At 32.6% G+C, this 27,516-nt stretch overlaps 3 protein-coding genes across 7 annotated transcripts; 1 reads left to right on the top strand and 2 right to left on the bottom strand.

The window, feature by feature from the left end:
- Positions 1-31: 31 nt before the first annotated feature.
- On the bottom strand, positions 32-5,661 carry LOC118045787 (uncharacterized). 5 transcript variants are annotated; one of them, XR_004687036.2, is made up of 12 exons: positions 5,440-5,660; positions 5,321-5,362; positions 5,148-5,234; positions 4,668-4,754; positions 3,960-4,577; positions 3,100-3,588; positions 2,866-2,927; positions 2,677-2,779; positions 2,460-2,539; positions 1,942-2,271; positions 1,056-1,382; positions 32-776 (listed from the first exon to the last, which is right to left on the bottom strand). XR_004687036.2 is itself a non-coding variant. In XM_035054500.2 (11 exons), the coding sequence occupies exons 1-11, from the start codon at positions 5,545-5,547 to the stop codon at positions 1,349-1,351; spliced, it is 2,040 nt and encodes a 679-aa protein (XP_034910391.1). In that variant the 5' UTR covers positions 5,548-5,660; the 3' UTR covers positions 32-1,348. The 5 variants fall into 5 exon arrangements, 3 of the variants coding, with proteins under 3 accessions (XP_034910391.1, XP_034910390.1, XP_073265662.1); XR_012169981.1 differs by having other exon boundaries at positions 32-996; positions 1,091-1,382; XM_035054500.2 differs by having other exon boundaries at positions 32-1,382.
- Positions 5,662-12,162: 6,501 nt separating this feature from the next.
- Positions 12,163-14,592, top strand: LOC118045786 (pentatricopeptide repeat-containing protein At3g50420-like). Its single transcript, XM_035054498.2, is given in 2 exon segments — positions 12,163-14,227; positions 14,229-14,592. Coding segments are annotated over 2 exon segments (2,088 nt in total). The 5' UTR covers positions 12,163-12,253; the 3' UTR covers positions 14,343-14,592.
- Positions 14,593-25,850: 11,258 nt separating this feature from the next.
- Positions 25,851-27,091, bottom strand: LOC118045785 (dof zinc finger protein DOF3.4). The gene has a single exon (XM_035054496.2). The coding sequence runs from the start codon at positions 26,845-26,847 to the stop codon at positions 26,095-26,097; it is 753 nt and encodes a 250-aa protein (XP_034910387.1). The 5' UTR covers positions 26,848-27,091; the 3' UTR covers positions 25,851-26,094.
- Between the last annotated feature and the right edge of the window lie 425 nt (positions 27,092-27,516).

The raw sequence follows: 27,516 nt of genomic DNA, 5'->3' as shown, positions 1-27,516 counted from the left end.
TTATGTTTTAAGTGCTCTAACCCAAACAAAACAAAACAAAAAAAGATTTGTCAAACAGGATATTTTTTGTGCCAACACAATCGCATTCTATGCTACTCTAAGCAATCAGTTGGAACCAAACACTAAAATCTAATTTGCTGGCTGGTAAAGAAAAAGCTACCATCATATGTCGATCCAATGTTCCTACATATAAGATCTGAAATAGCACAAACCAGGGCTAGAAATAACAGCCCCGTAATTTCAGAAGACATCAAGAAAGCATAGAGTATAAATACCATGCTCCTTGTCTTCTCTTCTCCCTTTGGATGGACCGCTGAAGCAGCCATGTCCAGAGCTGTAACTTCATAACCAGCTGATTTAAGCAAAGTTGCCACCTTATACCAATACCAGGCTCCAAGGACTAGCACAGAGTGCCTCTGCCTCTCCATCTCCTACCACTCTACTTTCCTATCCCTTGTCTTTGGTCTTTTGTCCTGCTGGCTATGTTATAATACGGTTGGAGGAGTCCGAGTTCGCCAACGGAGCTTAGTTTATCTTCTTTTAGGAAGAACTGTTATTAGTAAAACAAAAGGTCCACAACTGTTGTCACATTTGAAAAATTCAAGAATGGCCTTTTAAATGGACCTACTGTTGTCATTTCACAGTCCCTTGATACCTCCAAATGTCATTTTATAGTCCCTTGATAGCATCTCCAGTTAACAAGAAGCAGTGATCCTCCTCACATAAAACAGCATCCAGCCACACAGAGAGAAAGAGGGAGATTTCTGTGGTCCAAACTGCAGAGACCAAACATCAGTTTGTGCAATCAAATTTTCTTTATGCATTATGTATGTATTCGGCATCATTGCCAAAAGGATGAATGATGTATATTCAAGTGTTAAAATCAGGTGGATGCAATCTTCACAAGGATGGTCGTGGAGCAGAAGCAGGACAAGCCCAATTTCAGATGTGCTCCCAAACCAAAAAAGAAAAACAAATTCCTTGCCTCCTATACTACTACAAAAACAAAAATTGAAATTAGCACCACATATAATAGGATATGGAGTATAAACTACCTTAACTGCATGATTGCACGAGGAGACTAGCTTACTCTTTACAACCCGACCTTCAACCCATATATCAAAAAACAAAATATTTGAACAATTGCCCTTAAAACATTGAATGGATGTCTTCCCAATTGCCGTGATGAATACTCCAATCTATGCAGTTCATACCTCCGAGGAACGGCTAAGTGCTAACCCTTCTTGCCAATAGGATCTCAAATTCACTATTTATTCTGGAACAGAGATAGTGGCATTGCCACTAAAGTTCCTAATAGCTCTTCCATTCTAGGAAGACAATAATTCTTTCAACTATGGCATAGCTCCTGAAATTGTGATAAACTGCAAGTAAAGAGCAACCAATATAATGTCAATTTATCTATGTATATTTTTATTAAATAAGGAGGAGCATATGAACACTCACTCAAGGTTAATTCATGTCAAGGAGTCTTAAACTCATATGCATAGATGTCTCATGTAGACTCTTACAAATTTTTATATTACTACATAAATCACCAAATTCCATAACTAGCATATATGATGAATCTGTCTGCATCAAGAAGTCAATCATTAAGGTACATAGTTGGAAATACAGTGGTTTTCTCAGCAAGTTTTTGGGTCCCCTTGAGGACATCATATAAAATTTGAATCAAATATACTATTTCAAATGTTGTTTAATGCTTGGTTTTTATCAACAGTTGATCACTTAAAAGGGCATGACTTGAGCAAATGAAAAGACATACAGCACATAATTACTTTTCCAGATTATTGGAAGAATGTTGAAAAGAAAACAATAAACTATGTCAAAGGCTCAGTTCAATAAACAAACTACGTTAAGGTCAATCCTGCTGTGATGAAAATATAAATGATGTAACAGATAACGGTTAAGGAGAAAACACACCGTTTCAGGAGCACTAGTGGATTATATGGAAACAAATTCTTTCGATGAAGACTTTCCACAGAAGCTTTTAAGGAAATCAAACAATCTTTGGCTTCCTTGAATGGCTGTCTTTTGTTTTGGTGGTTTTCACAGGTATATTCAAACTCTTTCTCATCTTCTTCCTCAAGTGATTGAGAAATGCATTGCACAGGTATAGATGACAACTCTCCCTGAAAATCAGAGACATCCAACAGAAGTCTTCTCTTCTTGCAACATGATTGATTTACAACTTTACAATCCATAGAAAATGTGGCAAATTCGTTCCATGAATTGTGTACCGTACGCAAACACCTATAATGAAAAAAAATACAAAGAATGATTTGTAAGAAGCACACTAAATTGAGCGTCGAGTTCTGTGAGTAAGAGGAGCAAATTAATAAGACCCAACTACTGAATTGTATCAAGTTATTACTGAGAATGTATAATTTACAAGTTAGGAGCAAGGATTAGCATGTTCCAAAAGTGACTGGAAGACATACCTTAAAAGATATTCAGCACAACTGATTCCAACATCTTTAGAAATAAGGTAATCAAGTAGCACTTGGTGGTCATAATGCAACTGTAAGGGAACAAGAAGCATAGGTGTCAAAATATAAATCACATTTTGCAGAAATGTCTTTTAATATCTCTCTTCTTTTTCTTTTTCTTTTTCTTTTTCTTTTCCGGGGGGCCGGGGGCATCAAATTCGACACTTGCCTCAGCAAGGAATAGATGGAAAAGGTGCACAGGATTAAAGAGGTTTGAGACATGATGAGTAGCATCTTTCAGATATTGAGATGTCTGCTTTTCTCCATTTAACCTGAATATAATAGAATAATCCATTATGTTCCCTAATCAATTCTATTTTAATATTGACAGCAAAGAAACGGCACATTCAATTTTCACCATTGCTCAGAACATAAAGGCACACTCAGCAGTTGCAAAAGGACCATAAATAATACATCATCCTGCATTTCATGGTAGACAAAGCAATTAGAGCACAGAAGCCCCAATGGAGCATCCATGAAAGGGAAAAAATATAGGAAAAAAATCTAAGATCAAGCTAATTGTGTCAAGCTTGCAAACTGAGAAACTTCCAAAATTTAAAAAGAACAGTTCCTGATGGGTTAAATGGCAAACCTCATGCATATATAACTGGAGGAAAGATAAGGAAAAGCCCATGCACTTTTCCAGATACCTTTCATGATCAACTAATTTATCATCTGGAAGATGCCCTTGCAGCCAATTATAAAGCTCCAGTAAACCTTTATTTCTGCTACAATAATCAAGATCTGAGACTGAGGCAACCGTCAAGCAAGACTTGAGAATTGTCTTTGAAGTCACACATTGCCTGCTTGTCTCTCCTGTGAAACTCATCAGACTGAAGCAACATCTTAGAAAAAGGAGCAGAGTCTGCCTCTGCAAATGACTGGAATGCATGCCATCAAGTTCTCCATTAGAAAGACCTAACAAAAAAGGAGAGCCTTCTAGACATTCATCCTGACCAGCCTCGAGTTTGCTTATGGGTTTCTGCAAAAGCTCTTCGAAGTACTCATGAAGAAGTTGCAACCATAAAATTAGAGTAGAGCAACCTAGACAGGTTACGTAACTAATTCTCAGCATTAGCATCTGCAGAACACTTCTATGTTATTGCAAGAATAATGAAGTTCAACAAAAATGATATATACAGCCAAGTGATAACTATTCCCTATCAGTGGAATATTATCATGCACTTCAGCAAATGCCTACACAATAAGCATTTCTACGACAATTAAAAATTTAAAATGCAATGCAAAGGCAACATCTAGCATATAGACATAAAGGAAAAGCCTCCTGCTTGGATAGCGAAAACAAGTAAGCCTTTAATTCATCTCAATATGACTTTCCTAAGAAATTTATTTGAAAAATATTCTCCACTCTATACATTAAAAAAAAAAAAAGATAATTTCTCAAAAACAAAAAAAAAAAAAATAAAGAAAAGAAATAAGATAAATCAATACCAACAATTTGTGTCTGAAGTATTGAGAGACTGACAGCTTCACACTCTTCCCTTTCTTGCAAAGGCACCAGCATGCAAGTTTAGGAACAAGACTGATGACCATGGAGAGAACTGGATACTGAACTTGGGAACCAACCTCAGTTTCCACAGCACTACTTTGCTCAACCAAAGAGCAAAGGAACTGAATAAAAATCCCTAGAAACAGAACTTTTGGCTCTTTTGCACCAAAACTTCTGAAAACTGAAGCATCCTTAGAACAGCAATTCTGAGGATCACCATCCCAAGCGTCGCAACTCTGATCAACATGAATCTCATCCATGGACTCCCAAGGCACATTTGAAAGAAAGGAACTGACAGAACCCAAATACACTTCAAGAAGTTGATCATCACACTCTTGCTTCAAATGTTTCAATATATTTCTCAAAACGCGAACAATCCCTGCTGCTGTGGACCAGTCACCACCTTTCAAACTAGATTTTAAGACTTCATAACTTGAAAAATCACAATTTGAATCCTCAACTCCAGTTCTTGATGGTTCCCAAGAACACAAGAACACATTGGCAATCGCCAATTCAAGACAAGTGCTTAATGAATGAATAAAAGAATCCCACCCACTTCCCTGCAAAACATTCATAATACTAACAACAGTAAAACACATAACACGCACTGGTGCACCATAAACCATGACATGCAAAGAAGATTAACTTACAGACAAAGCCACAAACTCAGAAAAGACTACAAGAACGTTGCCCACTAAATGTTGTACATATTGACTCTCAACTGTAAGAAGAAGCATCTGTCAAGAAACAACCCACAAAAGTGAATTTCACAAAATCAGAGTATCAGGCTCAATATAATAAGTAAGAACAGAACAACAAAAAATGTGTAGCTAAACAAACTTTCGAATACATATCACACGTGAAAAAACATGCATAGATTTATCGTAAACCACCCCCCAAAATCATGTTATTGTCTCATTAGGATTCCCACTCTCCAAAATCTAAACCACCTTTAGATAGAAAGGAATTTGATCCCTTCTCTCTTCTCTTACCCTTACACTGTCACTGACAAATGCAAATAAAGCAGCATAAATTTATCCACATAAAAATTAATATTTTTGAACAATTAGCAAAAAAAGGGCACTAAAATTTTTCAAAAAAAGAAAACAGAGTATGAGATATGAGATTACCAAGTCAGTTACTATCTTAATCAAACAGCTGTGCTTCTCATGATGCAGCACCGACTCACCATAACATTTCTTCTTACTTTCAGTCTCCTGTAGAATAAATAAATTACAGCTTGAAAATTTTTGTTTTGAAGTTTATCGATCAAAATTAATAGGAAGAGAATAGAGTAATTTACTTTATCAAGTTCTCGAATCCAAGTCTGAATTACTTTCAAAACCTGAGACAAGAAAAACTCAATGTAAATGTAAGGAAATAGTGAATGAGAGAGGATTCAATAAGTGAAACAACGGTGACCTGAGAAAGAGAAATTAGAAGATCCCTCTCCTTCGTTTTTGTTGTTTCCGGTTCCGGTAGGTTGTCGACTAGACGGCAGAGCAGAGAGAGCTTGGAATCAGGAGACATTTTTAGGGTAATTTGTTTTGGCTTTCAGCTTCAAAATATTGGTGATTTTGTGGCGCTGTGAAGGTGACTGTCCGACTGTAACTGGGTGATCGTCCTTGACGAATGAAAACGCTGTGTTTTAAGTACGGGTTTAAATTGTACTCCACTTCTTTTCTTCTGGGGGTAAACTTTAATCGCCTGTTTAGCGTTGCGTTGTTTTGCTATTTTAAAAAACATATATATATATTATCTTTTTATTTTTTGAATCATTTTTATATACAAAGGTGAATAAACTATAAAAACCTTTAAAAATATAGCCCAATAAAAAAAACTCTATTAAAATAATTTCAGCTTGCACAAGTTTGGAAAAGAATAAAACTAAACCAAACTAAATCAAAACTAGTTAATTTAAACTGATTTTTTATTTGATTTAGTTCAAAAACTTAGAGAAAAAAAAAAACTTTGTTATGATTGTTTATTTTGATCCAAATATTATAAAATTTTATCTTGTATCAATGTTGTGTTATAAATAGGTCTCGATGTTAATTTTTAACACAAATCTCATAAATTAATAAATTATAAAAAAAAACTATGAATATTAATTAAAAACTAAAGTTGAAAGTGAGCTTTCTAATAATAAGTAAAAAATAAATACACATGGAAATATTTTATTCTACTAATTAACAGTAATATATGTATAATGAACTATGGAATAATGAAATAAAACTTAGGCAGCTGGATCATTTTCAAAGACAATTTTTATTTAATTTTATAATAATTAAAATAAATATAAAAAAGAGTTCAAATGATTAAAATTCTAAAAAATGTATTTATTTAGTCAAAATTCTAAATATATACATTTTTTTTTCTTGTATTGGATGAAACATGTTTTTAATTAACAACATGATTTTTGAACCCCTAGAACCCGAACTTCAACAAACAAAATACACTAAAAATATCATAGAATCCTTAATAACTTTATTTACAACCCAAAAATAGTATTTAATCAATCTAAAAATTAAAAATCAAACATAAAATACATTTAAAGATCTTGATCTATTTTATTCGACATTGTTAAAGGAGAAAATTATATTTATTAAACTATCATCTCCAAAACAAAACCATTAACACCAAGATTAATCTTTTTATAGCTTAAATGTAGTGGGCTAAAATCTCTTTCTTGTCTCTTTTACTATGACTCTCTCTTTTTACTTAGTATTTATGAACTGAAATGCGACGGGAATGAAGTTTTAGAACCCAAATTTAAAGAAATAAGATTTTAAGGATAAAAAATCAAAAATCAAAAAAGTTTAAAGATGAAATTGAATTTTTGTGAAAACTTTAAAGATTAAATTGAATTTTTATTAACATTAATGACATAACATGAGGTAAATGAAGTTTTAAGACTAAAACCTAAACACTTAAAACTATAGGGATAAATTGTAAATTTTGAAAGATTTAGTGACCAAAATAAAGTTCATGATCAAAATACTAAACACCCAAATTATAGGGACTAAAATGTAAAAATCAAAAGCTTTGGGGATGGATTAATTTTTTACAAAACTTCTAGGACTTAATTTAACTTTTTTTTCAAGATACAAAGAACTTAAATGTAGGATAAATAAAGTTTTAGGACCAAAAGGTAAATACCTAAGACTATAGGGAAGAAAATGAAGAATTCAAAAATTTTAGGGATCAAATTGAACTTTCTTAAAAACTTTAGGGACCTAATTGAAATTTTATGGATTGCAATGTTAATATACAGTGTGATCCATAGTAACAACTACTACAGTAAAAATAACATCTATTTTATTTTACAACGAGATGATATGCTTGCGCGTTGCCACGAGCTATGAAACAAATGTGCTTGGTAGTGTTATAATTATGAATCAATGTTAAATAAGTAATAGAAACTAAAGGTGTGATGAAGCTAATATTCCTGATGAAAAAAAAAGTTATGTTGGTAATCAAAAACTTAAAAACTGAATATAATGATTTATAGCAATTCATAGTATTTTATAAGGAAATACCTAATTTAGGGTTAGACGGGGACACGTCTAGACCCAACTTCGAGATGGGCGTGGACGCGTACCAACTTGGTGTTGGACATGGACGTGTCCAAACCCACAGACTTTTAATTATAATAATAAAAAAAATGATTATAACACAAATAATACAATTTTTAATATTAATACTTTTAATCATAATAAAAAAAATAATAATTATAAGACAAATAATACCATTTTTTTATTATAAGTAATAATATTATAATAATAATAGAAAGGGGACACCTGACGCTTGGTATGCCCTTGCGCCACATGGCGCTAAGGTGACCTTTTCCTAGCAATTAGAGTCGAGCACCAAGTGGTGCTTGGGTGAGCCATGGTGCGCCAACCCCACCCGAGCACCACGTGGTGATGAGACTGGCTTAGGTTGAGCCAGCACATTTGGGTCATGGAAAAGGGCTCAATTGTCTTGGGTCCTGTGTTATACCCCATTTTAATGGATCAATGGATCTTGCATTGCCATATCACCACGTGGTGCTAGGACGACCCTTCCCTAGCAATCAGAACCGAGAGTCATATGGTGCCTAGGAGTGCTTGGGTGAGTTAGGGCGTGCTGACCCTACATACAAACCCGAGCACCACATAGTGATAGGGGTATTGGGGTGAGCCAATATATTTGGGTTATGGTAAAGGGCTTGATTATGTTATATGCATGCCTAGATCCATATTAAAACTACTCATCGATGATTTCATATGGGATGTGTAAGTGATGTAGGATATTTTGAAGTAGCTGAATTGTCAAATATAAAGTTGACGGTGTTGGACGAGCACATAAGCACAAGGATGGTATGATATAGTAATTTTGATCTACTTTAGGGATATTTTCCACCCTTAAGTATTTTAGCCATAATTTTTAATTCGGGTGTCAGAATGATGCAAACCACCGTAGCTTGAAAAGCTCATTAAGAGGTGAACGTCGTAGACAACTAATTATGCTTATTTGCGATTGTTTTGGAACCTAAATTCCATCATTTAGTCTTTGTTTCCATAGTTTTGTGCTTTTTGTCATTTTTAATGACTTTTTAGAACTTTATTTTCACAGTGATTTTTATTTCTATTTATTTTTAAATTTTATAGATAGCATTGTTCTAGACAATATTTTTAATTTCCTGGATAATTATAATTTTTTTTTTTTTGGCAAATTCTCCAACCCTGTCTATTCAAGTTCAACTTATCATATCTAAAGTATTATTCAAACTTGTCATATTCTTGTGAGACTTTTATAGCAACTTTTAGGATTCTCAATTCCTTTTAATTTTCTGTCTTTCTAATCTTTACATTTCAATCTTAATTATGTAATTCAAGCTGCATGATTAGGCGAACAAAAGGGTAAATAAATATATAAAAGCCATCACCAGTTTTAAAAATAACTATGACATCTAAGATTGATATTGCAAATATTCTATAATAATAGGCTTATAACAAATAAAAATCATATTAAGATATCATATCTAAAATAAGTTGTTATATATTTGTTTAATTTAAGGAACCACATTGCAAGTCACATTTTTTATGCTAAGTTGTCTAACCTACTAAGAATGCGTTTAGAATTGTGGCAGTGGTGGCGGTTCAAAATGTTTTTCACTTAGAAATGCATTAAAATAATTTTATTTTATTTTTAAAAAAATTATTTTGACATCAACACATCAAACAATCTGAAAATTTTTTAAAAAATATAATTTTTTCAAAAATATAATTTATACCGCATTCTTAAACATTTACCAAGTGTTTGTTATTAAAGTAACATGTCAATCCTTACTTATAAATAACAAAAAGTTTTGGACCTAAAAATTTTGTGGTAATAAAATTAGGTAAAATGAGTTTAAAGCCCTTACTCACATTTGGTGGCCCTGAAGGAGTGAAATTGACCTAGCTAGCTATAATTTGCTTGCTTGGAAAGAGGAAAAGAAAGGAAATCATGTTCCAACACCAAACTTGTTTAATAAACTATCACATCTAAGAAAATAAATAAAATAAACACCATGCACTATTAAAGATTTAACATCCTGAATGAAACAATAATAAAACAATGATATTTTTAAATATTTTAAATATTAAAATGTTAAGAATAAATACAGTTATCCTATAGGTAACCTAACTAATTCTTATGCAAAGAAACTCCATTGGCAATCCAAATAAATAGCTTTAAATTTAGAACTCCAATATAAAATAAAATAAAAATAAGAAACATGGATTTAAACTCATAGTAAATCGAAGAATTTCAATTTCAAGATCTTCAATTCAAAAATATGATTCTTAATGTAAAACTAAAGTTAATGCAATATTATGTGTAAACATAGTTAAATTCAGATATGGTCCAAAAATATGATTCTTAATGTAAAACAACAAATGTGATTGTAAATTCAAATGCAAGCAGTTTGACATGGATCGGGGCCAAGAAAACAGGAAGGAAAAAAGAAGAAGCAATAATGGACACTAAAATCATATCCTAACATGCATAACTTTTAAAACGAAAATTTTTTTATTGAAAAAAAATAATTTTTATGTACATATAAAAACTAATGTAGCAACCAACACTCCCACAATTTGGATTCTAAGAGTATCAATATTAAGTTATTTTTTGCCATGAATTCAAAACAAAAAATAAATAAAACGCCAAAATAACTATGCAATTAATGTAGTCCTAGAAAAAAATAAAAAATAAAGTAAATTCACAAAATACATGCAAAAAAAACCATATTTGAAACAACAACGTGCATTTAATTTTGAAACTAGATATTAAAATCAAATATAACTTTTATCTAAAAATAACAACACGATAACCTAACAAATTTACATATATTTTTAAATTTAACAACCACATCATGAAATCCTAAACATAATATGATTCCAACACAAACAACAATCAAATACATAAATAACATGCAATCTAACAAAATAAAATTATGAAAATGTCGACGGAAAGGAAATCCCATTAGGGATTTCATTGGAATCTTTGCACCCAATGTGAATTTTTTTTTATAAAACTTACATAATATTTAAGATTTATTGATGGAATAGGTGATTGATAATTTTGTCAAGAAACTAGTTGCAAATAAAAAATGAACAATAAAATCTAATTGTGTAGCATGAATATTTGGTTGCCTATCCTGTCAACATTTAACATTAACGAAGAAGTATTTGTCTAAATGTTAATAGAATATTTTGTTATTGTTTTTTAATTTCCTGGTAGTGTTAATATCTTTTAGTTACTCTTCTATTGAATACCACAGGTTTGATCCATCTATTTCAAGCACTCTCCTTTTATTAGCTTTTATTATATGATCAATAACACAGTGGGTTTAAGCTTAGTGTATTTAATTTGAGAAACATCAATGGTTAGTTTGAAGTAGTTAGAAATTAAGTCTTGATAGTAATGAATAGTGCACCCAACTCTCTTCATTTTGTTTTTATGAATTCAATTTCTTCTTGATGATTTTGCTCCTAGAGAGCTCTTTGTTTTTTCTTTATCTTTAGGGATAATTATTTTTGGTTTGGTTTGGTTTTTATTAAAAAATAATAACTAAACCAAATAAAAAAACTAAAACCGAACCAAAACCGCTTCAAATCAACCGATTTCAGTTCGGTTCGATTTTTTTAGAACAAAAATCATTTCAAACCAGTTTGGCTTGGTTTTGACTCTTTTTTTTTTTCCGTCTTGGCTCTATTTTTTTAGTTTGGATCGGTTTGATTTTTTCGGTTTCAGGTTTAAAAAACCAAAACTAAACCGGTCGGTTTGGATCAGTTTTTTTTCACAATTTGGTTTTTTTCGGTTGTTATTTTTTTCGGTTTAATCGGGTTTTTTTTCTCATCCCTATTCATTTCTCTTTCTAATGTTGTAGATTTTTAAAGGAGATGAAGAGACAATTTGGTAGGGGTGAGCAAAAAAACCGAAAAACTGATTAAACAAAAAAAAAACCGATTAAAATTTTGAAAAAACCAACCGGTTCGGTTTCAATTTTATAAGCCTGAAACCGAAAAAACCGAATCGGAAAAAAACCAAGCCAAACCAAGCCAAACTGAAAAAACCGAGTCAAACTAGTTTGAACCGGTTTTTATCCTAAAAAACCAAACCGAACCAAAACTGGTCGGTTTGAACCGGTTTTGGTTTTTTTTTTTAATTTGATTTTGTTATTTTTTTTTATAAAAATTGAACTGAACCGAAAATGATCACCCTTACTCTTTAGAAACGCGGTTCAAACCACATTCTTGTAAAATTTAAATTTATTTTTATTTAAAATTAAATTTTTTTTATATTTTCATATCATTTTGATATGAACAGATTAAAATAATTTTTAAAAATTAAAAAATATTATTTTAATGTATTTCTAAATAAAAAACATTTTAAATTACCATCACTACTATATTTTTTAAAAAACATCCTAAGCTTATATGGTGTGACCTATATTTTTTCCCTATAAAATCTTAAAAAGCAACTTTCATAAATATAAATATTGATAGAAGTAATTATTAAAAAGTAGAATTTGACATGGAGTAACCTTCAATATGGAGTAACCTTCAATGAGGGAACCTCTTACGACATGGAACAGCTCCGTATTTACATAGGCACCAAAATGAAGCGACATGTAGTTCATCATTCCATTCAAGCCCTTTTTAGATCAATTGTGGGCGGGTGCAGCAGTTAACTGATCTTTTTTTATATGAACCCTCTATCTTTAACGACACTGATACAAAAATGCACTACCATAACCTCTCTCCGAAAGGCTTATCAACTCCACGCTCTAATCCTCACAACCACGATCTCAACAAGCTATGCACAATGTCCATATTTGAACAACAACATCCTCTCTATGTACGCGCGTTGCGGTTCTCTTTTCAACGCAAAGAAACTGTTCGACAAAATGCCTCAAAGAAATATTGTTTCGTATAATGCATTAATTTCAGCTTTTTCTAGAGATTCTAATCATGGGTTCTTGAGTTTGAAGTTATTTGCGCTGATGGGTACTCAAGGTTTGACGCCTAATGGGTCAACTTTCTCGAGTTCACTTCAAGCTTGTTGTTTGCTTGAGGATTGGTTTATGGGGTCATTGATCCATGGTCTATCTGTTAAGCATGGGTATTTTAATGATGTGTTTGTTCAGACATCATTGCTCGGGATGTATTCGAATTGTGGGGATCTGGAATCTGCAAACAAAGTTTTTGGTTGTGTTGTACAGAAGGATGTTGTTTTGTGGAATTCCATGATATTTGGGAATTTGAAAAATGAGAGGTTAGAGGAAGGGGTTTTATTATTTGGTAAAATGGTGAGGCATGGCATTGTTCCAACCGAGTTCACATACTCAATGATATTGAATGCTTGTGGTAAATTGGGAGATTGTAGGTGTGGACAAGTTATCCATGCACAAGTTATTGTTTTGAATGTACTAGCCGATTTGCCTTTGCAAAATGCATTGCTTGACATGTATTGCAGTTGTGGTGACACCGAAACTGGATTTAATGTCTTTAATAAAATTGAGAACCCAGATTTAGTATCTTGGAACTCAATGATTTCTGGATATGCGGAAAATGGAGAGGGCGCGGATGCTATGAATCTGTTCCTCCAGTTGGTAGGAGTGTTTCTTCCTAAACCAGATGAATACACTTTTGCTGCTGTTATTTCCGCTACTAGTGCATTTTCGGCAACTTGTTATGGGAAACCTCTTCATGCCCAGGTTATGAAAGTGGGTTCGGAGAGGAGTGTCTTCATAGGAACTACATTATTGTCAATGTATCTGAAAAATGGGGATACTGAATCCGCTGAACAGGTTTTCAATATGATTGAAGAGAAGGATGTTGTTCTCTGGACTGAAATGATTATGGGTCATTCTAGATTGGGTGGTGGGGAAAGTGCAATAAAATTATTCAGCTTGATGTGTCATGAAGGCTACAAGATTGACAGTTTTGCTCTCAGCGGAGCTTTGAGTGCCTGTGCTGACCTGGCAACTTTAAACCAAGGAGAGATGATTCATACTCAGACTGTAAAAAGAGGATGTGATGCTGAAGTATCTGTTTGTGGAAGTCTTGTACATATGTATGCAAAAAATGGCGACCTTCATGCTGCTCGATCAATATTTTCCCAAGTTTCGAACCCTGATTTGAAGTGCTGGAATTCGATGCTTGGGGGCTATAGCCAACATGGAAAGGCAGAGGAGGCGATGATAATCTTTGCGAAGATTTTAGTCAATGGTCAAAGACCTGATCAAGTAACATTTTTGTCCCTGCTGTCCGCCTGCAGCCATGGTGGTTTGGTTGAAGAAGGAAAGCTCTTGTGGAGTCATATAAAGAAAAATGATGTTATACCTGGTCCTAAGCATTACTCTTGCATGGTTAGTTTATTAAGCCGAGCTGGATTGCTGGACGAGGCAGAAGAACTGATTATCAAATCAACTTACAGCAAAGATCATTTGGAATTATGGCGAACCTTGCTGAGCTCTTGTGTCAATAAAAGGAATTTGAAAATAGGAGTTCGCGCAGCAGAAGAAATATTACAATTAGAGCCAGAAGACAGTGCAACACACATTCTGCTTTCAAATCTTTATGCCTCTGCAGGGAGATGGGAGGCTGCTGCCGGAATGAGGAGAAAGATAAGTGGACTGATGATCGAAAAAGACCCTGGACTAAGCTGGATTGAAGGACAAAAATGATATTCATGTATTTTATTCCAGTGACCAATCAAAACCGATGATTGATGAAGCCCGAGCTGAATTGCTTAGATTGGAAGGGGAGGTGATGAACTTAAAAAACTTTTAAGTCTCCAGAATTGATAGTTTGTTTGGATTAGACTACCGTTCTTCATTCCATGGGCGTAATTGATCCTAGCCTTCAGCAGCCCGCCCTATTTTTACAACCCATTCTACTGATTGCTTTTCATGCCTCTCTAGCCTAGGAGTCAACATTGTGAGGTCTGTTGCTAATTTAATTACTAAAAAGGTCTCCACATAAAAAAATTGAATTATTAAATATTTTCTCTTCAAATAGTAGATTTTTCTAGGACATTGACAGCTCTTTAAATAAATAAATAAAACTAGAGCTAAACAAAGTAGAAAATGAAAATTCCTAATAAGAAAAAAAATATTCTAAACAATTTAGAAAACTCAAAAATATTAACGAAAAAACTTGCCCTAATAACATATTATGAGCCTAATTTGAAGGCTTTTTAGACCTTGTTTTGTTACAAAACGAAAACCCTTCATAAAATCGAGCTTGTAAAATCTCCTCACCAAATTTTAGAGCAATTTGATGGATGGATCGAAACTATGTCTTTTTTTATTTATTTTTCATATTGACCATTTTCAACAACACAAGCCTTTTTTATACTTTGTCCTATCATATCAGTCTATAAATTATCTCTATAAATCTATCCACGTAGCTTAGTTATGGAAGATCCATGACTAACTCATCAGAACCACCTCCATTAATTTAGATTGGAAAGAAATTGTCCTCTAGCTCTAATCACCTATCCATCTATGTTATTATTGTTGTCAACAATTAAAAACGATGTTAGTGCCTTTGCATTCTATTGATTTGTAACATGTTGACGTTGTATAGTTAACCAACTAAAATAAATTAGGTCAAAAATGCATTCCCAAAACACTCTAAATTTTTATAGAACAATTACTAATTAATGGCTTATTCCATATCGTACTTTTTCTTATATTATTCTGATTCTATATACTCTTTTTCTTCTCTTCATCCTTTATAAATTGGGATAAAAATAATATATTTTTATGCTTACTCTTAACAACTACCCTTTCTCTTCTAGATGCCAACACTATACACTTCCTTTTAATAATAAGGTATACATGTTACTCCCTCTACCTAACAATAGATTGCATGTATTCATAAACATCAAATATTATCAAAAATATCTTTTGGATATAAAAATAAAACTACATAGTATTTGTCCACAATTACCTTACTATATAGTATTTGTAGGGCTTGTGGTGTTTGTCCTATTAAGGTACAACTTCTTTATGCCTCAACAATATCATATTTTCAAAGATATCATTGATAGTGATTATAGTACATACCTTGTTTTTGATGGAGCAAATAGATAAAATAGTGATTATAGTACATACCATTGATAGTGATTATAGTATATACCTTGTTTTCAAAAAATATATTATTTTTAAACTTAATTAATATTGTTCAAATAGGTAAAATCATGTCGAAATAAAAAATAATTATAATCTTTGTTCCGCAACCTTCAATTTTTCTCTTTTTTTCGAAGGCAGGAAATAGTTAATTCTTCGTATTTTATGACCGAGGAACACATACATTTGTTATTGGAGTGATTATATGTTTTTTTTTTAATGTGCTAGTCATATCACTTTCAGATAGTTTCTTTTTATTTTATTTGGATGGTAAAAGATAATAATTCCGTGGCAACGAATGATGAGAGCTAAAAGAAGCCCTGAGGGATATGGCATGGCTAAAAACCAGAAAAAGCACAGCCAATTAGCAATGCTCAAGTACTCTACACAGACAAGATGAGTGTCTGTGGCAGAAGTTGATGATCCTTCATCCTCTCCACGGCAGAACGTACCAGAAATTACGGGGGGAGACCTCCGTCATGTTGGGGTAAAACAACCGTACCAATTCTTGCCATTTTTGAATTCTTGAACAAACAAGGAAAATATATAGCTCTCGAGTCCCCTTCGGTACCTCATTGGCGTCCCGACATTATTGCTCAAACGCTTGATCAAGTTGTTGTTACAAGTTTGTGCACGGGCAACCGTCAATTTCATTTTGTTTTATTAAAAATAATAGAAATATTTTACACCAATTCAAAAAATAAAACAAAACAAAATAATTTTTATCTCATTTCAAATTTCGATCCGTTTTAGATTTTTCAACTAAAATTCAATCGGAATATTCTGGTTTCATTTCACATGTTTTGTTCCAGTCTTAAAAAGTCATTGAATCAAATTAAATCTGGCTCAATTTAATTAATTAAACCATCCAGGTATAAAAAAGCTCTTTTTAATTACTATTTTCAATAATAATGATATTGATTTTTTTAAAATTAGATTTATCACTAATATATATAGTTTATATTCATGTTATATATATATATATAAACACACACACACACCTTGTAGGAATTTGAGCAAAACAAGTGATGCTTTAGATCTCACTAGCCTTAATAATATTGACCTAGCTTTATATTTAAAATATTTGTGTTAAAACATTTTATTTTCATAATATTTTGATATTTTATTTAAACTGAATTATTTTAAATTAAAGATTTATTTAATCTTAACTATTTAGAAATATTTTAAATTTTAAAATAATATTTGTTTGATATTATATTTTTATTACATAATAATATTTGTTTGAAATAATATAATCTTGGACCAGTATACCAAAACATCTTGAAATTAAAATATTTTATTTTAATTAAAAAAGCAAAATACCTATGAAAGCAAAATTGATAAGCTTGATTGACATTTAATGCATCAACCTTTTCAAGTGCAGAATAAGCTGCATCCTATACACGCTGAGGAAGGAACAATGGGTAGGACAATTGGAAGGACAGGAGTCTCGAAGTACGCTGAGGAAGGAGGAATGCATCGCAGGGGACACAGGACCGATACATTGGCTGTCTTTTGAGCTTCTCTAAGACCTATCATGGCAGGAACCACGTACTGCTTTAAAGCCGTATTAGCCAGAATATTTTCTTCTCCTATAGCAATGCATCGAAGTTGATGCAACGTGTCAACCATAAAACATTTCTTCTGACCCATGTCCTAGCAAATCTTGCATAAGTAGCTAACCTCGTGATCTGGGAAGGTGTCAGAAATTTTTCCTTATATAACTTTTTTAAAAGATAAATTATTAATTTATGGATATAAACTTTTAAAGTTAATAATAAAGTTTTAATTTAAATATATTATTTAAAATATTAAAAAATAATTTTAAAAGTATATAACATTAAATGAAAGTAAAAATAAACTCATTATTAAAATTATATCATTCAATATTTTGTGAAATATAATTCATTTATAATCGAATCTAAATCGATATTGTAACAACCACTTAACCGGGATAAAATAACAATCTCATATAATTAAAATTTTTCCCTCTTTCAATTTCTTCTTCCTTCACTTGATTCTTTCTTAGATTTGTATTGTATAAGTTGGACTTTATAAATTTACAAGGTTATTCTCTCACTTTTCTTTTATTTTTCCTTGGATTTTTTTATGCTTTTTCCTTACTTTTTTTCTTTCTCTCTTGCCTTTTCTTTTCTTTCTTTTCCTATTCTGTTTCTGCCCAGTTGACAACATATAAAATAAAAGAATAGCTGATTTGTTTTATTTTTTAATGGCAAATAATCATTTTACCCTTAATAAGTTGTTTTGCTTTATTTGACGGTCTTTTTTTATTATTATTATTAGCACTCCCAAGCTCTATTTCATCCTAAAATTTTAACTAGATTTTACTCAATATATTTTAAGATCCCTTGTAAAATTTCAGCTCAATCTAATGATCTGATTGAAAATTACACTCAATAATGTAAAACTGATCAAATTGTGATTTTTTATTAAATTTTTAAATTTCTCCAAAATTTTTAAAATTTTAACCCAAGTTAAAGCAACATATTAGAAGGCTCCATGCAAAATTTTAGAATTTTTTAATAACTCAATTGAGAATTATAAAATTTATTTTTATATAAAACTAATTTAAAAATATTAATAAAATCTTGACCTGGACTATAGCATGCTCAAAGAATAACTTTTATTCCTGTATTTTTCAGCGCTTGTTGAACATCATGCCTTGGATCATGAAGGCGAATTCTCCAAATGTTTTGAGACTTACATATGCTACAACATCTTTTGCTTTTGGAAGTTGTTTGTATTTCTGGGGTAACTCACACCGATCCCTTGAACTTCTGCATAACACCCATGTAAAGAGTATATAAGCAATTCAATTGCAATGTTAATGCACACACGGATTTAGTAGACCGACGATTACGTACCAACAAATATGTGAAGCTCAGTGAAAAATATGAAAAACAAAATAATATGGAAGATCGATGAGGTGAGCTATAATGGGCACTTGTAAGGGTAAAAACTAAACCTTATGTAGGGACTACGGACACCACTTATCTCCACATTGGTATGATATTGTCCACTTTGGGCCTAAGCCCTCATGGATTTGCTCTTGGGCTATACCCCAAAAGGCCTCATACCAATGGAGATATTTGTCCATCTTTATATACCCTTGATCCTCCCCATTTCTAGCCAATGTGGGACTTTGGTTGCATACCCAACAATCCTCCCCTCAAACAAAGGACCACCGAGCCTCCCCTCAAACGATCATATTCATCCGTCCACTCTCTACCAACCAGGATTCTTTATTTTTTACTTCACCGTGTTGGGGTTAGGACACGTCCATGAAGCATCCGGAGAGCACTACCTGACTTGAGAGTTTTTGCTCTTTCTAGGTCAACTCCTCTTCACCGTGTTGGAGTCAGGACACGTCCGTGAAGCACCAGGAGCACACCGCCTATCCAATAGAGCTGATCCACGGATTACATCGTGATTTGCTTGGGGGGCCCATCACCTTTTGTTCGGAATTTCGAGGATTCATCCATCATGGCTAACTCCGGGGCAAGGCTCTGATACCACTTGTAGGGACTACGGACACCACTTATCTCCACATTGGTATGATATTGTCCACTTTGGGCCTAAGCCCTCATGGATTTGCTCTTGGGCTATACCCCAAAAGGCCTCATACCAATGGAGATATTTGTCCATCTTTATATACCCTTGATCCTCCCCATTTCTAGCCAATGTGGGACTTTGGTTGCATACCCAACACCTTAAAGTGCCTTGATTACTACAAGCATTGAAAAAAAAATGAAAAATGGAGTGTCTAGCTTTATATAGATGTTCCCAATTTCTATGAATGCTATAATTAACATTTCTGACCAAGTTTTTGCATTCCATTTCTTACCATGTTTTTGCTCCTTTTCTGGTTGTCCCCTTGTTCGGATTGGGCAACTTCAATTCTTTGGTAAATAAGTAAATTTATGGTTGATTGTGTCCAACAATACTTCTAGGGAGTTTGATACAAAATGTCTAGTTTTTAATTGTATGTAAGTTAACTAGTCTTAAATCTCTCCTCTCTTCTTTTTTGGGTGAAAAGGAGTCGGAAAAAAAAAAAATGCTGAGATATATTCAGTTCAATCAAAGTTCTTCTAAGATTTTGAGTACATGCATAGTTTTAAAATTTTTGGAATGAGGTTTTGATTGAGAACTCACGTCATTCTGCTTAATTTGAGCTACTTATGTAGTCATATGCATTTTTTTTTTTTCTTAAGAAAAATATCATTTTTCACTCTATGTTGTATGTATAGTTCCAACATAGGGTTGGGCGAGGACGTGTCCTGGTCCATCATGAAGATGGTCGCAGTCGCGTCAAGACCCAACGTGGGGTTGGGCACGGACACATCTAGACCCAACATGAAGTTGGGCGGAGACGAGTCCAGGGCCAATGTGGGGTTGGACACGGTTGCATCCAATCCCAACATGGGGTTGGGCTAGGACGCGTCCCAGTCCAACATGAAGGTGAATGAGATCGCGCCCAAACCCAACGTGGGGTTGGGCGCGGTTGCATCCAGTCCCAACATGGGGTTAGGCAAGGACGCGTCTCGATCCAATATGGAGGTGAACGTGGTCGTGTCCAAACCCAACGTGGGGTTGAGTTTGGAAAAATCATAGCCCAACCAGGTAAGTTTTAACGTGTGAAGTTTATATTTTTTTATAAAATTGTAATTTATTTGTTATTTTTTCAAGTTTAATGAATTTTTGAACTAGGTTGCATGCATTAAAGTATAACACACGTTCATATGCTAAGAGAAGAGAAGAGTTAAATGACTTTGAAGTGTGAAAGAATTCTAGACCTCCCCACATCACTAAGAGTAGTCGGAAAGATATCCAGAGTTCTTGATGTCGAAGGGTTTTAGGAGGTGTTCACAGAGTGAGTCCTCGAATAGAAATAAGAAGACTCATGGTTTTATTAGCAAGAATATTGATGGATCGTTTCCTCTTATTAACCATACAAAACGACGATAAGAGCTTGTGTTATTTTTAAATGTTTTTCTTCAAAAGCTAGTGATTATTTGTGAGAGTATTTAACTAATGAGTTATTTTTCCAGCTACACAACTTGGGCACAAGCTAACTTTGATGGAGTTATATATGGAAACATATATACAAAGAGATGATAGATATATAAGGGTACAATGTAACACCCCACACATTCTAATGTGTTTACTTATTTCCATTGATACTTGTGTAAAAATATGAGCAATTTTTTTTTTTTATAAGAAAAGTCCCAGAAACCTTTCAACAATTTTAATATTGAACACAATTTATTAAAACTCATGTTAAAATCACATTCACATTCTTTAAAAATACAAATATTCTTTCTACATAAACTAGATAACTTGGTGACCTAAGAAATTGATTTTCTCAAAGGAATTTACCCGTGACACAAAATTACAATTTAAATCATATTAAACATTTGTATCATTCTAGTTACTAATGTTTAATCACTATAAAATCAAAACTAATTTCATAATTTTTTATTTAAGAACGTTGATTTTATATCAATTTCCAACAATATACATTTTCATAATTCCCTGAAAAATATTATTTCCATCATTTTGTCCATCATGTTATCATTCTTACATCATGATAACTTTTTCATTCATAATCCAGTTTAAAACATCAATATATGATTTATTCCTTACAACTTTAAAATTGATTGGACTCATTTAAACACTTTCATACAATGTTTCTTTTCATCTCAAATTTATTTCATAACTCTTTCTACTTTATGAATATATTTAGTTTATATTATTATTTCATAACACATGGGATTTATCCCACAATTTATTTCATCAACACATAAATAATATATTATTTTCCTTTCTCAACCATCTTTAATGCATATCGTAACTTATTGTGTAAGCATGTTTAATTTACATCGTTATTTAATCCACAATATATTTAATTCATGTTGTCATTTTACTTCGCTAGCATTTATTATATCTATGATACATCGTATTTCAGTTCATATAACACCCTTGTTATATTGAAAAATTTTCTCGATTTATTATTCATTCCATTTATTTCAAGTCCATTTTTATTATTTATAATTTATCACATACTCTTCCATTACTTTTAAACTTGCAAAACATACTCAAATCATCTTTCTTTTTTATTAAACTTTATCTATAGGGCTAATTGAATACCTAATCATTAACATGTCAACATAGCCACACTCATTTACACTTTGCTCAATTACATGTTATTGTTAATACCAAATACATGATCTACTACTCGGCATGATGTTGCGAAGTACCTAAAAACATTTTAATACCAAATCCAATCAATATTATACATAATGATTATTTGTTATTATTTCTTCTATATATTTACTACGTCAATTAATAAATAGTTTATTTTTTTACCTTTAGCCTTACAAATAAATACAATTAGCAAAATGTAAGGACATATCAATGTCCTCTCTAGCCTAAAACCAAGTATTTATTTCATTACTAAATTAATTGGTTTCTTTGATTTCTCATTTACTAGGGTAATTAGTTTCTTTGATTGCCCATTACCCAGGACACAAATCCTATTAATTACGATCATTAGTTTCTCAAATAGCCTATTATCTAGGGTACTATTCCTATTAACCAGGGTAACTAGTTCCACTGTCTATTACCGGACACTAACCTCATTATCGAATAACTAGTTTCATACATATTAATATGAAAATAAAAACATACCACATTTAATGTATTTGTCATTACTTGAAATAATGAATTTGTTGAATAAGTTATCATGGTATCAAACACCTTTTCCATAACAATATTTATTCACCTACCAACTATCTCACACATTGGTTATTTTAGGGTTCTCATCTCTCACACAAACACACACATACATTAATTTCTGTCATGGCAGTCTAATATGAATTACATGTGATTCCTACCATATCAACCAGTAATGATACAAGGTTTTTTATTTTATTTTATTGTGGACAATAACATCTAATAATGTACTACACCTTACCACCTATGTGATTAACTACAATTTACATACCAATTTTTACTTAGAAGGCATGCAACTTCCATTAGCAAGAACAACAATAATACACTACACAATTTAATTATCATTATAATTCTAACTATTATAAAAGTATGTATAAATAATTAAAGAGGCAAAGGGGGCAATCGCTTACTGTAAATCTTGTTATCCAAGCTTCTAAGAAATCATGTTTCTTTCCGTATGTTTCTGCTATAATTGCCAACCAAAATACCATTACTACTTACATCAGAAATTAAATTAAATTGCTAGCATATCCATACACCGTAATAACTCTTTCATGTAAATAAACACACACTAAAATTTTTAAATTTCCTTAATTCATGCCCAATACAACATTTCATCCCAATAAAAATTCATGATCATGTTTCCTTAACACTCAAACACATCATTTCAATAATATCACATCATCTTTTATACATTCCTATTAATTGAATATTCAATACAACTCCTTAATTCTTTCCAATTTCTTTAAACTAACAATTTGGCCAATTTAAAAATATCCTTTCCATCTTCCTGTACGTTTCAAAATCATTAAAATTAGCATTCAATTACATGCCACTAAGAATAATTGCTCATAGTTCCTTCCATCGACTTTACAACATCATTGCATATGCCTAAAGTTTTGGTATCAAGATTTTCTTTTAACCAATCTCATTTAAACATCATATGCATGCTTATAGCTTTAGTTATATAATTACACATACACTTTGCATATTATCAAATGACTTCTTTCCTATTGTTATTTTATTTTATTTAGCCAAAACCAAAAGCACCCAAGTTGTTAAGTATTCTTTCCAACTCTTACAACATTTTTCACGTGTTCAAGTTAATACAATTTCCTAATTTTCTTCATTTGTAGTGCACAATATACTTTGCTTAATTTCACCTTCACATTAAAGTTTTCAATCATCCACATACTTACATAACTATCACAAAATTAGAACCCCGCCCCCCAAACATCTCATTTGGCTGAAACCTAATACTCCCATATCATTAAATATTATTTTCAATTTTATTTATTTTTTTTCATTAAATTCCACATGTTTTCAAAATGACAACTAATGTTATAACTTTTTTTTTATTTCTTACCACCTATATTTAATTTCACAACTTGATTTCAAATACCTTAAATGTGCCCCTAATTATACTTCTCAATATTTTTCCAAATTAAAAACATATGTCATTGTACGCAGGCTTAATTTGACGATTAGAGTCATTCACGTGTAAAATCATACATTAAGTTGTTTTTTTAAAAAATTCAAAATACTTTTCTAAACATTTTCACCCTAGATTTATAAAATTTTCCATATTCATCATTAATTCATAAATTTTCAAACCATGGGTCTACATTGTACCCTTTATATTTGTCGGGTCATATTTTCAAGATTCAAACTTATTTTTAACACCAAATTTAAGATGACTAGATTGAATTTCATCATATTATATCCCATAATATTGCTTTCCTTTTTTACCTCTTCTATTAGGTTTTTTATTTGTATTTCTTTGGTTTTCTTAATTTTTTTTTTCTTTTTAGAAAACATATAACACGTGATTGCAGAAGAGATACAAAGACGATCCTTCGACCCATCCGGAATTCAATCTGAATTTGTGGTTAAAGGCTAGGTCGTCTGGTGAACCCAATAGAAATTAGATTATGGTATCTCTAACACTAGGACCGTGGATATATAGACAAATCATAGTATATTGACTGTTGGTTCCTTACAATCGAGTTCAAACAGCAATCCTCAACCGTCCAGGTGATTGTACAAGAAAAAGTTGAAGCTCAAACAACCTGGTTTAGTGTTGAGTCGACCCAACTTGTGTCTGAGATGGCTGATGTGAGGGATAAAGTGAATGTCCTCGAACAATTGCAATCAACCCTCACTAGTACATGTGATCTACCTCATCGCCCACCTGGTTCCAACACAGATCTAACTCTAACACCTCCTCCTCATTTATCTTTTGTCCACTAGATAAATTATATTTAATATTGTTTTTTTAAATTAATAATAAAAATTTACTTTTATTCTTTTTTTAATTTTTTCCTTGTTTTGTTTATTTTATTTTTTCTAAAAAATATTAAATAGAATATTGATGAAATTACTAACTTTGAATCACAAACATAATAAGTCCTTTGAAATTTTACAGAGAGTTGGAAAAACATCTACAACACCTGCAATTATTAGATGTAAATCTTTATGGTTTAATTTTGTCAGTAATATGCATATGATCACAGATGGACTTACCAATGGTTTATTTTGTCGGTAATATGCCATAATCATTGATGGATTTGCCAACCCAATGGATGCCAGTAATTTTTTTTGTTTGACATGATATTTATAGATATTAGAGAATATATTATTGGCTGATTTATCAACATAATAGAAATCACTGATGATATGTTTTCTTACAATATTTTTTTGTATTTAATTCCATCGAAAAGATTATTTCTGACTGAATTAGTGTGTAAACATTAATGGAATATTTTGTTAGTGATATGCAATATTTTGATGGTGCTTGATGAGACACTCGTAGATGACGTTTCCATCAGTGATTATTATATTGATGGAAATACGGTTTATACACTGACAGAGTATTTCATCGATGTAAATCAATTTTCTAGTTGTGTAAGAAGTTGCCTTGTATACACATTGTTTTACTGAGGTGATGTTTGACATTGCGGTCCAACTATATTTTTGAAATTTTTTAAAGTTTTATTAGCTTCAAATTAAATTATTTTTTATGTTGTTATATCGTTTTAATGTACTAATATCAAAAATTAATTTTAAACAATTAAAAAATATATTATTTAAATAAAAAAATATTTTAAAAGTAATCTATGTAACAATAAAAGGAGAACTCTTTGTCGTGGTACTCTTGATACTTCATGGAATTGATATATTGTTAAGGAATTACTGCATAAAGAATATATATCAACGAAATGAATTGCGATTCTCTCCTGTCGCTCTCTCTCTCTCTCTCTCTCTCATCTCGCATTTCTTCTCTGAGTTGCTTTCTTCTTCTTCTTCTTCTCAAAGCAACCATTTTCATTGTAATCCAATTTGAACCGATCCATCATTATCCCAATAAACAAATTAATATGTGTCCTCAAACAAACTCACTTTCTGACAGCTCTTGAAGATTATAAACGATCATTAATCTTGGCAGTGGTAAATCATTGTCCTCAAACAACTTAATTAAGAAGGCCATGTAATGATATCACAGCACTTAAATACTACATAGTAATTTTGTTTCTAAATATCAAGCGTAATTTACTATCTCAACACTTACTACATAGTAATTTGACCCTCCCAATCCATAATTAGAACCAAAATCCAGAAGACAAAAACAGGATACAGCAAAACAACATACTACTCCATCATTTAAAACCATTTGCAGGAGTTGAAATTGCAAGCTCAGGCCAAGAAAAGCAATCCCCGCCAACAAAACTATTTTCCCCAGCACTCCCAAACTGCCATGTGTTGTCCAATCCAGCTGTGACAGGAACCCCGCCATGACCACCTACACCAGCACCGCCATCTCCTATAACGGGAAAAGACCAGAGCCCTCTTCCAAGCCCACACCCCACATCTTCAAGCCCGTGCCCAAGTCCATGTCCAAATCTTCCGAGAGCCAAGATCCCAGCTGGGCCTGGAGTATTCAACAAAGAAGTAAAACTCCCACCCAGAGCACCACTACCACAACCACCGTTGCCCTTCCCATCACCGCCACCACCAAAATGTACCGAAAAACCCTGACTAGCTGTGAGGGGAACCAGCACTGGGGTAGCAGGCAACGGTAAGTTATCAATGTTGTTGTCGATAATAGGACCCGCAAAGGAGGCAGCTGAAGTACGTGACCTTTTAGCATTTTTCCGAGTGCCACCACCAACAGGGATGTCTCGGAGGGTGCCACCGTGAGTCCAGTAACGGCGGCAAGACTTACAGAAGTGACGAGGCTGAGAGAAATTGTAGTTGTTGTAGTAACAAAACTTAGTGTTTGTTGAGTCACAACGTGGACATGGCAAGTGCTCTTGCTCTTGAGGTGGTGCCCCTCCAGGCTTATTTGATGTTGGTGTTGTCGATAGCGGTGGTCTCCTAGTTTTTTCACTGCTTGATAACTCTGTTGGCATTTTTGGCTTTTGGTGGCAAAGAAAGTGTTGAATACTTGAAGTTTGGTTATGTTTTCCTGTGTTTGAAGATAGAAACAGAGTTTGTGATCAGGTATTGAAATGTGGAAGACAGAGGGGGTGGTGATAGAGGGAATTTATGGGGAGAGAGAGCGAGGTGGCGAGGGGGGGAGAATCTGAGAATTCTGAGGGATATAGGAGGGGGCAGGGAAGAGAGAGGGAGAGAGAGCGAGAGCGAGAGCGACTTTTACAGTGTTCTGTTATACGGGAGTAGGCAGGCAGAGACACGACATATTCAGACGGCTCCAGAAACGGGTGATTTCTTAAGGGGGTGGGGTCGGCTAGTGGGTTCGAAACAACATGCTGCTGCTGCTGCTTTGTAATAGTCTTTAACTACACAATTCAGATTAGCGTCTGCCTATTCTTTTCTTGGTTTATGAGGTGAATTTGACTTGGAGTCCATGTAATAATGTTGTTTTATTTCATTAGCTTTTGTCATTGTAGTTAAATCTTTATAGTATAATATTATTGACACCATGAAAATTTATTAATTAATTGAGATATTATTTAATTAATAATTTATTAATTTATGTATTAATTAATAAAAAATTAACTTATAAAGGTATTCTTTATTTTATTTTCATATATTGAACTTTTTTTTTCACCTAATTG

This window comes from Populus alba, chromosome 5 (genome assembly GCF_005239225.2).
Source record: "Populus alba chromosome 5, ASM523922v2, whole genome shotgun sequence".
Taxonomy (NCBI): Eukaryota; Viridiplantae; Streptophyta; class Magnoliopsida; order Malpighiales; family Salicaceae; genus Populus; species Populus alba.
This window is presented reverse-complemented; position numbering and strand designations above follow the sequence as displayed.

Excerpts from the sequence above, each read along its gene's own strand:
- LOC118045787 (XM_035054499.2), bottom strand. The coding sequence starts at position 5,547 with ATGTCTCCTGATTCCAAGCTCTCTCTGCTCTGCCGTCTAGTCGACAAC. Across the intron at positions 2,928-3,099 it reads TCCAGTTATATATGCATGAG|GATGATGTATTATTTATGGT; the intron begins GTTTGCCATTTA and ends CATGAAATGCAG. Across the intron at positions 2,272-2,459 it reads TGTGCTGAATATCTTTTAAG|GTGTTTGCGTACGGTACACA; the intron begins GTATGTCTTCCA and ends TTTTCATTATAG.
- LOC118045785 (XM_035054496.2), bottom strand. The coding sequence starts at position 26,847 with ATGCCAACAGAGTTATCAAGCAGTGAAAAAACTAGGAGACCACCGCTA.